Genomic DNA, 11,252 nt, shown 5'->3' with positions numbered 1-11,252 from the left:
TTTTGTAAAAGAAGAGAATATTAAGAGCTGTTAAAGATCACCTACAATGGAAGGCCCATCAGAATCATGGCAGATTTCTCCACATAAACCACCAAATCAAGAAGAGCTTGGAGTGAAGTATTTCAGATCCTGAAAGAAAATAACTTCCAACACAAATTGATGTACCCTGCAAAACTATCCATCAAATTCAATGGTGAAATAAGATCCTTCCATGACAAAAAAAAAAAAAAAAAAATTGAACAAATTCATGACCACCAAACCAATCCTATAAAGAACACTGACAGATATTCTAGAAAGAGACTGAAGTTTTCACAGCTACAAGAACAACAAAAAGGAACCACCAAACAGACCAAGCAATTAAAAAGAGGGAAAAAGGTATGGAACCTATAATAGGACAATAACATGACAAAGAGAAGCCAATATGTTTCAGTTACAATCTCACTGTAAACGGCCTCAATTCACCAATCAAACAAAACAGACCAGCAGAGTGGATTAAGAAACAAAGTCTAGAATATGCTGCACACAAGAAACACACTTAACTCCAAAGGAAATTCACAGACTAAAGGTCAAAGGATGGAAAACAATCCTCCATTCCACAGGAAATTAGAAAAAAGTGGGGGTAGCTACCTTGGTTGCTGACAATATCAACTTCAAACCAAAAATCATCCGAAGAGATAAAGAAGGTCGCTACATACTTGTTAAAGGAAAACTACAAGAGGAAGAGATAACAGTATGCACCCAATGTAGAGGCACCCTCCTATATAAGACAAATTTTAGCAGACATGAAAAATCAAATGAGAAATAATACAATAATAATATTGTCACAAAGAAATAGATCAACTAGGCAAAAATTCAGCAAATAAATAACAAAATTAAACCAAACATGAAGAAATTGACTTGGTACACCTTTACAGAATGTTTCACCCAGCAACAACAGAATACACATTCTTCTCAGCTTCACATGGGATATTCTCCAAAATAGACCACATATGAACACACCGAGCACTCTAATTAATTGCAAAGTAATTGAAACTATCCCATGCATACTGTCTGGTCACAGTGTAATAAAACTGGAAATTACTGACAAGAGAAACTACAAAAACACCACAAACACATGGACATTAACAACCTCCTAAAAGACCAGTGGGTCACAGATGAAATTAAAGAGAAATTAAAAAAATATTTACAATCAAATGAATATTCAGATACAACTTATAAAACCTGTGGGATGCAATGAAAGTTGTTTTAAGAGGAAATTTTACAGCAATAAATTTTCACATTAGAAAAATAGAACATGCCCAAATAAACAATCTTATGCTGCACCTCAACCTCCTAGAGAAAGAAGAGCAAGTCAAGCCCAAAACCAAAAGAAGGCAGGAAGTTACAAATATTTGAGTAGAAATTAATGCACTGGAGATGAAGAAAACAATACAAAGAATAAATGAATCAAAGAATTGGTTCTTTGAACGAATAAAATTGATAAACCTAATCAAAAAAGGAAAGAAAAAATCCAAATTCATGCAATAAAGAGTGAAAAGGGTGAAATCACTACAGATCCTAGAGCAACTGACAAGATCGTCAATGCCTACTTCCAAAATCTTTACTCTCACAGGATGGAAAACACAGAAGAAATGGAATTTCTTAGATACATATGAAATGCCAAAGCTGAGTCAAGAAGATATGCACTCTGAATAACCTAATAACAAGAAACAAACTTGAAAATGTAACTAAAAACCTACCAACAAAGAAAAGTCCAGGTTCTGATGGATTCACAGCAGAATTCTACAAGAACTTCTCAAGTAGTCTAAGTCTACTTTGCACCCTCTCTACAACTGTCTCTTTGTCATGGCTTAATTTTCCACCTAGTCCCTATAGCAGAGTGACCCCAAAACTCTGAAATGCAGTTGCTCTTAGTCTAGTCTTAAAACATACCCCTCCCATAACAGATCCTGATTAAACTCTCAAATATGAGGGGTGCTGCCCTGAGATTCTTCTCTAGCCTGCCATATGGAAGGAATTACTTTCAAAAGAAAATCCCATGCTGTTTTTTACAGTTCATAATCTGTAGCCTTTTGTTGGGGCTAGTGCTGTCATCCCAGTTCACTGTTTCTCCCTGGATCTACTGACCCTGTCTAAGTTTACCTTTTATTAGCAAAGACAGGTTCTCCTCCCCAGAAGCTCAGGTTAGGCTTCTCGCCAGCTTTGTTCTTTCCTCTGCATTGTTCTATTTTTCAGCTTCTCTGTAGTTTTTAGTTTTCCTGTCAGCTGCCTCCCAGTTCCTGGAGATCTCTCTCTTTTTTTTTTTTTTTAATTCATCAAGTTTATTTTCACCAAAGTATCTGGATCCTAGGTGCTGGAGGGGTTGTATTTTGTTGCTAATTTTCACTCTGCCATTTTAAATTTTGTCTTTTAAATCTTTCATTTCTTTATGTATTATATTTTCCCTCTTCTTTTTGGCTTCCCTCCCTTTTTAGTGCTGGCGATTAAACCAAGGAATTTGCACATGCTAGAGCAAGCATTCCACCACTAAACTATATTCCTACTTTTCATTACCTTCTTGACTGTATGGATTATTTGTAATAGCTGTCCTAATGACCTTGATGGTTCTATCAACTCTTATTTTGGGACTGTTTCTATTGATTGATTTTCCACTTTGTTATGGCTTCTATTTTTTTTTATCTTTTTGGGACTGTCAGCTTATTTTTATGTGCTAATCTTTTTTGGATCCTGGACATGATGAATTTTACCTTGTATATTGTGATACTTTATTGTATGCTTTTAAGTAGCCTTGAATTTTTTTCTGACAACTAGTTACTTGGAAGCAGGTGAGTCCTTGTCGGAGTTGCTTTTAAGTGTTGTTAAGGGCAGTACAGTCTTTATTTTAAGTGTTGTTTAAGGGCAGTAAGCCTACTTTATTTGTATTCATAACATGATACTCTTCCGAGGATTTTACTTGATAGTCTATGTATTATAAGGACTTTGTCCTCTGGCTCATGCAAACACCAACTATGTTCCCCCTGGGAGCTCTAAAGCTTTCTTTCTTTTTCCTTTCCGAAAATTTTTTTCCCAAGCCATGAATTGTTTCTTCTCATAAATGAACAGATCAGTACTTGGCCCCAAATTTGAGAACCCAATGTAACACTCCAGAGCTGTTTCTTGGACCAGTGCCTTCATCTTTTACAAATTTTCAGCTTCCCTGTTCTTGATCTCTTCACTCTGGGGAGACTGCTGTAGGCTCTGTTTGGTTTCCATGTCTGTGGAGGGGACAGGAACTGCCTTCAAGTAGTAACTTGATGCAATGGTAGGTTTTACCTTGTTTTCTTTCTCTCCAAATTTAGTACTGTTTTTGCCTCATATCTAATGTTTGAACATTGTATCATATTGTTTTGTCATTTTCTAGCTCTCTCTACTATGTAATCATGACCAGAAGAGTCTCCCAAAAATATAATTTTTAAGATAAAAAAGTAAATTAGTATTCAATGTCTATAGGAACCAAAGTGTTTATTTAACATTTACATTGGGGCATCAATGATTCACTGTTATGGGTTTTTTGATAAAAATTTAAAAACTTTTAAAATAAAAGATATCACTTGTCACTTACTTACGTCAAATGTCATTACCTTATCATATTTATAACTTAGCCAGCTAGATGTGTGTGACTAGAAAGCTTAGTTATGAAGCCAAATCAAGATACTTTCTAAATTGAGTGAAAGGAAATGCCAAGCTGAAGTACTAAGAGACAGAAATGATGGTTTCTCTGTATTCACTCTCACATAGGCAACCTAAAAAAAAAAAAAAATTAGAAACTTTCTAAGTAGAGGTTAAAGAGTCACTTGAAGTTTCTGGTTAAACAGGACCTGCTTCTTTAGGAACAATGGCGTATGCATACTGATGCGACAGGACAAAGCGAAGGCGCAACTGTGGAGCTTCCCTTCTGCGACACCAACATTTGACAAATACCAGCTTCCTCTCTGTCTTTAGAAAAAAAGTAACCTGTTGCGATCTCTTTTTCCTACTTGCATTTTTCTGATTTTACTGTAACAGAAGGTAAGCTTTTCCTAACACCACAGAAACCCCAAATGAAGTTCTGTAAAAAGCAGCCTCTTATATGAGGTACCAATTACCTAGAGACATAAGTTCTGAAATCAACAAAGTGCATCACTGAACTTAGAATACAACGTAGGTAAGCTGTGCTTCAAAACAGCAGTTCACTCTGAAATTTACCTGCCTTTCAAGGATAGAATAGGAACATAGTTCAATTTTTTTTAAAGAAGAGAATGTGTTATTTGTGTTGTAGATGAGTCAGTAATCTGCTCTCATTAATGTCAGAACAAGGGAGATCCAAGCAGCGGCAGATATGCTCTTCCTTAACTTTAGAGGCAGAAGGAAACTTGTGGGGGATATGTAAGACCTTCCCCCCTTTAGAAGTGATGGAGATCTCATGTCCAAAAGTAATTCCAGCAAATCCCACATTTTATAAGCTGTCTCCATCCCCTCTAGACATACTTGGAGGCCAGCTACCCATAGATACTCACTTTTAGCTTGGTTTTCCATCATTTCCAATGCTTGTTGAAAAACTTTTTCTAATTAGAGATTTTTAAGATGATCCAATTCAGTTCACATCATATCATGTTGCACTGTAACAGTCTGTAAATTTGCCTCTCCTTTTTCCATACTACCTTCCAATTTTACACCCATGGGGCAAATGCTTCAAGTTTACCTTATTCTACTCTTTAATGACTTTAATAGGCTGTAAAATGCTTTAAGAGGAACCTCAAAAGGCTTGTCAGGGTTCATCTGGTCTTGGGCTCTAGAAGTCTTCGAGGCAGCAAAATGTATTTACTCTGATAAATAACCAGTTGTTGCTCTTACCCTCTACTCTAAGCGAAAGGTGACAATGCTGATACTGAAAACTGGGAACAGTAAGGAATTCTGAAAAGGCCAGCACAAGAACCCTCTGTGCTGAGCTTCACTAAGAAAACCTCATAGGGAGGCAGGCTGCCATGATTCCTGCATTCAAAGTTGGTCATTAGCTAGCCATAGGGAAGAAACTTAAACCAACTCTCAGTCTCATTTTTAACATGTGGAAAAGAACAGTACCTATTTCAAGGGTGGTGGGAAAGATTAAATGAGGTCATGCCTAGAGTGTGACAGCTCATATTTAGTTCTTACAGGTCAGAGAACTCTGGGCAATGGCAGGACTACCTGTCCTACTCTCCTTTGGAAGTAGCCCAGTAAGAGACCGCAGCAAGAGCCAGGGTGAGAGGCTAAGGGTGGCAGAGGGCAGGCTTGATGGGAAGTGAGGAAGAACGTTTCAGGTAGTCATTTTTCACTAAGCTGCATTTCCTACAGGGCAGATTTCTGTACAAGTCTGTTCTGAAAACTCGAGTCCATTTAAAAAAAATCACCTTAGAAACGGTTCCACTACAAAATGAAACATCCTCCCAGGGGCCACAGCCTTCCCCAAAGCTGTGGTAGCTCTCCACAACCTTGGTAGTCAGAGAAGGGTGCTGGGGGTGCCTGACCTAGGAGAAGTGAGCCTCACACACAGGCACAGCTACAGTGTCTTCTTAATTTTCCTCTTCAAGTTATTCAAGGGAGCTGTGGTTTTTGCCCTGAGCAAAACTTCCTTAACAGCCAGGAATCTCAAAGCAAACATTATTTTATTAGGTTACAAAGGCAGATGAAAGCAGAGTGTTCCACTTGGACTCTTTTCTGAGTCAATTAATGCATTAGCTTAAAACAAGCCCTCTGAGAGTTCCTGTTGTTCTCAGCAGCTTCTAAGAGAAAGTGCATGGAACAGAGAGTGAACTATAAGCATACATTTGTACCTAGTCACTGGTAAGAAAACTGTTGTCATGGTGCAGCTCCGCTCCAAGGTAGCACTCACCTCAAAGGCTGTGAGGTATTTTTCTTTAAATAAAGCTTTATTTTTTCCAATGATCAAGGAATTTAAGCTTACAATTTATGTGACCTTCTGACTCAAAGTAACTACAGTTGCTTTAATAAAATATTTATGATTTTAAAAGCATATGGCAAATGCCTAAGACTGATTTTTTTTCAGTTATGCTTTTACCTCCAACAACAACTTATAAAAGGCACAGTGGGGGGAAATACACTTCTCAAAACTCCATCCATTCATCCATCCATCCATCCTTCAAAATAATAACTAGGACCATACTAAGAGAACCAAAGACAGCCCCTACATACAGGGAGCTCGATCTGGACTTTCAAATTAAAGACAATATTGAAAATTAAGATGACACTGCTGGGAGATGCCTTGGACATAAGTAGTGGTCTTCATAACACTTGTGATGTTCCTAACACCAAAAGCAGAATTCTTTGAGGAGGATTACTACCCAAAGGTAAGGCAGAAGGCACTTATCCCTTTGTGGGAAGGACCCTTAAGGAAAGAGCATTTTCACTGGCCTGACCAGGGGCCATGTCTTTAAAAAAAAAATCTTCAGAAAAAACCCACATCCTGATAGCATTTGATTATCCTGAATTTAAAATGTGATTTTACTCAGTAGCAAGGATACAAATTCATCCCCACAAATACAGCTTCTGTGGTAAAAGACACAGGATGACTTTGAAGGAGGATTTATCTAGAAGGTTGATAAATGGGGCCCTAGGATGGGATTCGTCAAATTCTGTCACCGGAGATCTCCCTGCCTTGACCTGAAGAATTCCAGCAATACCGGCTTTCTCAATACCTAGTTAGAAAGCCTTACAAGCAGTTTCAAGCACAATTTGTTCCCGTTTTTATTCCCTGCTCACTGAGCTATGCGCGGCTAAACATTTCCAGAAGACTGTCAAAACGTAAGCATCCTGAGGTTTATACACAGGCCACACCATTAAATAACATATAAGCGCAGAATTTTAAACATTGTTTTCCAGCAATGGTAAATATTTTAGCTAACTAAAAACTGAAGCTTGAAATGCAATAAGCATTTAAATGAGACTTTTCTGCGCCAGCATTTTTACTTTCCCCTGTGAGACCCTGGCTGCTGGGATTAAGGCAACCCCAGGGAGCTCAGCAAATGGTTGTGGCTTACGAGGTGCAGCAGGCGCTTGGCGACAGCGTGCCACCCAGCCTCAAGAAACCTAGCCATGACTGGAACCCAAGAATCAATGTGTTCACATTGTGGTCAGCTTCACATTTTTTCCCTCCTTGAAAAAAAAGAGCAGCTGCGAAAGTCAGGCCCGTCTCCCACCCCTCAGCTATGGCGAGGTGGACGCAGAGCAGAGCTGGGAGAGTCAGGACTGGAGAGGCAGGAGGCAGCTGGTGCCTTTGGGTAGCACGGGAGCAAGAGGGAGGAACACACCTTCAGCTCCTCCAAGGCTTTGGGAGGGAAGAAGGAGCTAGGAGGCACTGACAGCCGCCGCAACGCTGCTGACACGTGCGCCGCCGTCCCTTTGCGAAGAGGGAAAACCCAGAACAAATTTCACATGGTTTTCACTACATGGTGATTGCAGGCCTATTCAAGGCCTCTCACAGTCGTGCCACCCACTGAGCAGAAATCCATAGAAATTAGATCGCCTTCTAAGTCTGTGGAGTCTGTCTCTCCCCCAGCAGAAAAAGCTAAGAATCTTAAAGAAACAGGCAATGTGGCCCAATCTCCACTGGCCTCCCAGGGCCTCTAGCTTCTTATTTACTGAAGAGCCTCACTGTCAGCCCTGGGAGACTCTACAGGAAGCCAGGATGCTGTCCAATCAAATGCAGGAGCTCATAAAGCAGTGGGCAGGCCGGGTACCACTGATGGGACTGGGCCAGCACTTCTGTCCTGAAAATCTCATCTTCTATAAAATCGCGAGTGAGTGAGGCAAAGGAATGGAGACACTGAGGGACTTTTCACCAGACTCAGAAGACCAAAACCAAAGCACTTTGGCTTTATAACACATTTCTGAGACACACTTGGAGTTCTGAGACGGGATCTGGAGATTAAAACATAAATTTATCACCACCTTGGGGTGAGGAGGGATTGCCTCACAGATGGGGAGGACCATGTAGGTATGTGTTCTATTTCTGGTGAAGTTCACAAGTATCTTCATCTACACACGTGTGTGCATGCACATGCATGGACACATACGTACACACAAGGAGGATGTGTATTTTTTCTAGTTTTGAAATCTGTGTGTCAGCCTGCAGAAGCAGTGATGGAGAAGTGGCTATCTTCCATGGCAGAAGGGTTGGAGACAGAATGTTCACTCACAGAAACTGTCAACAGATCACTCAGTGCATTTCTGGGTAGCACAACTGCAGCTGAAAAGATAAACCTGATCAAGATGACCTTGCATGTCCAGATTGTACTGTACTAGCCAAATAGCAGCAAATGTTTGGTACATGATATGGGTTTTGGTATAATCCAGTCAGACCGAAAATGCAAATGCCACTTCTTACCAGTTTTCATGTCCAACTCCAATGAAACTTTGTATTCCTGTAAATATCATGTGAGGAAATAGCCAAAGAGCTAGCAACAAGGAGAGCACAAGATTCAGCATGTTAGTTCTGGGCTCATCTAGTATCAGCACAGTTGGTTTTGCTCACTCTGAGCTATGAAAATGAGGTGCACAGAATCTTGAAAGACTGTGCCAACGCAAACGCAACCTCCCCAACAGCGTAGAGAACAGAGCCCATCAAGGATGCTTACTGTTACTAGCCATGTAACACACTCAAGAGCAGCTCACTGGCTTTAAAAATAGTTTATTTCCACCTTCACAAACACACAAGCTTCTGGCCATTATGCAAAGCACCACAAATTAAATAAAACTTACATTAGAATATATTTGTCTTACATGATTCAAGATAAAAGTGGATTTTAAAGCAAGTGGATGCCAGTCATGGGGGAGGAGAGGGGCTTGTGGGTCTGTACCAGCCATATGCCACGTGCTCTTCTCTGCACGGGTGCCTCACAGGGAGAGCATCAAAATCAGCACATCCAACAGGGCCTGGGTCTCCTTTTCTCTGTCTAAAGAATAAAATGCCAAAATCACTTCCTTAAAGTGCTAAAACTTGGTTTCCTTAGTTTCAGTACCAGTAACAACATATGATTACTAAATATCTCCAATGTGGTTTTCATTATGAAAAAAAAAAGTTTCACATAAAAGCTTCATAATATAATCCAGAGACAAAATTTGTGCATGTTTAAAATTTGAAGCCAAGCTGGCTATTTGTGATTCTTTCCCATTTCTTCCAGTGCTTTTCATTTTTATACACACTCAGTTTCCTAACAGTTTAAGCACACTGGGGACACTTGGAGAACCAGGACTGCCTCTGTGTAACCTCTTTGAGATGCTCACCCTGACACAGGAAGGGGAACCCAAATTTCTGTTCAGACCTGCTCTTTCCCCCAAATCATGTTGGTGTTAACTCAATCCCAGCAAATGTCAGATACAAATACAGGTCTGTAGGCAGAGGCCCAAACAATAATGAGGAATAACCACATGATGATTTGGTTATGAAAACATACAGATAATGAGCGATTCCACTTAACAAAAAGCCTGGATATGAATTTAAATGAGATGGACAGGAAAGGAATGGGGCCTTGCTTCGTCCGGAGCGAGGCAAGGCGGGTGCTCTTGCTGCAGGATGAGCCACCCTGGAGCGGCTCGCTGGGCTCAGCCCTCCCTTGATTCCCTGATGGCTGCTTTTGAGGTAGATGCTGATGGTTTGAAGAGAGGTAGATAAAGTCCAAATTTGTTTTCAATCCCTGCGAACGTTGCAATTGCCAGTTTGTAGCCTCCAACATGATCAGGATTAGGAGCAGGCAATATGATCCTGGATTTAGGAACTGGCTCAGATCCCACAGGTTTTCTACAAGAAGAATAAACCAGTAAGAGTTCAATTTTATTTTATTTTTTAAATGGTAAAAGCATCACTCAAAAACTGTTATATGGGGGCTGAGGAGCTAGCTCGGCGGTCTAAGTGCTTGCCTTGCAAGCAAAAGACCCAGGTTTGATCCCTGGTACTGGGTGTAGTGGTGTAATCCCAGCACAGGGAGTCTGAGACAGGAGGATCACTACAAGTCTGAGCTGTGTAGTGAGACCCTGTACTAAATACATAAATAAGGATTAAAAAAAAAAAACAACCCTTGTTATATGCATCACAAAGGAGTTGTTGAACTCAGTCAGCTGTTATGCTCTCCTTTGAAATGACCTTGTAAGTTTTTCTAAATCTTTTCTAGTTCACCATTGGATAGAAATGGTCATGCTTTTCTCAATGGTAACTGAGGATGAGAAACAGCTGAAATTTAGCCACAGACATTTAGCATGATACTCACACTCCTCCAAAATCAATGTAGAACCATCGCTGTAGCAATTCATAAGTCAGCAAAGTGACACCAAACTGGGGTGAGGATCGAAATACACGTGCTTTAAAAAAAAACAGAAATTCAGATATCGTTACTTTTTTCCCCAAAAATTTACCTGATACCAAAGGATTAGTTAAGAACCAATTATTTCCATACCGCCAGCTCCTTTCCACAAGGCTTTCGGCCCTTCTTCCTGCAGTATCTTTCTGAAGCAGTCTATCACTCCGCTGTAAGTGGTTTGGCCGGCCCGGGCGGCCACCTGTAATCTAGTCTTGATAACATCAGCAGGGGTCACTAAAGATGCTGCAGGCATGCCTGTAGGAGAGACATAACACCATCTCAGGCTGCTCACATTCACGCTACATAAAAATAACTGTGCTTTCAACTGCAGGCCTTGGAAAGAAAGTGAAGCAACCAATGCAGCAAAATGCCCATGCACTGTCCTCCCGGGCAAGCGGGGCCATGACACTCTGCCCACCTGCTGTCCTTGGCTCCCCAGCACCCACTGTCCAATGTTGTTTCTATTTTTTTTTTTTTTTTGCGGAACTGGGGATTGAACTCAGGCCCTTCAACTTGCCAAGCAAGTGCTTATTCTACTGAGCCATCTCCCTGGCCCTCTTGTTTCTATTCTTAAAGACTTAATGTTAAGGAATTATTTGTTCATAATACTACCTTAAGTGGTTGAGAATAAATGGAGAATGTGGTTTCTAAGAATATTTTTTTGTTTTCTTGTTGAAATTAGAGCCTCGCAGAGTCTATCAGGGCTGATCAGAGGTAAAACGTGTTATGGGTTTCTTCTTCATGGCTTGCTGCCTGTGGGCAATCGGGAGGGGCCTGTCATGGATTCCACTGCCCTGAGCTCCAGCCCTGACTTTTCTCTTACACAAGAAAGAATGCACTCCCTGCCTGGCAAGTGCAAGGTGCTAAATTGGATTTCCAGTA

The 11,252-nt window shown here is 40.5% G+C and overlaps 1 protein-coding gene across 1 annotated transcript in view; it reads right to left on the bottom strand.

The window, feature by feature from the left end:
• Nucleotides 1-8,687: 8,687 nt before the first annotated feature.
• The window catches only part of Slc25a13 (solute carrier family 25 member 13), a 276,904-nt gene continuing 274,339 nt past the window's right edge, over nucleotides 8,688-11,252 (bottom strand). Inside the window, exons 18-20 of the mRNA XM_023716885.1 lie at nucleotides 10,467-10,625; nucleotides 10,281-10,371; nucleotides 8,688-9,814 (exon numbers count right to left, since the gene is read on the bottom strand). Coding sequence (XP_023572653.1) covers nucleotides 9,619-9,814; nucleotides 10,281-10,371; nucleotides 10,467-10,625 — 446 coding nt within the window. The 3' untranslated portion in view covers nucleotides 8,688-9,618. The remainder of the gene's footprint in view (nucleotides 9,815-10,280; nucleotides 10,372-10,466; nucleotides 10,626-11,252) is intronic.

This window comes from Octodon degus, unplaced genomic scaffold (assembly GCF_000260255.1).
Source record: "Octodon degus isolate 3935 unplaced genomic scaffold, OctDeg1.0 scaffold00050, whole genome shotgun sequence".
In the NCBI taxonomy this organism is placed as follows: domain Eukaryota; kingdom Metazoa; phylum Chordata; class Mammalia; order Rodentia; family Octodontidae; genus Octodon; species Octodon degus.
Note: the sequence above shows the minus strand (reverse complement) of the source record. Positions and strands in the feature narration are given on the sequence as shown.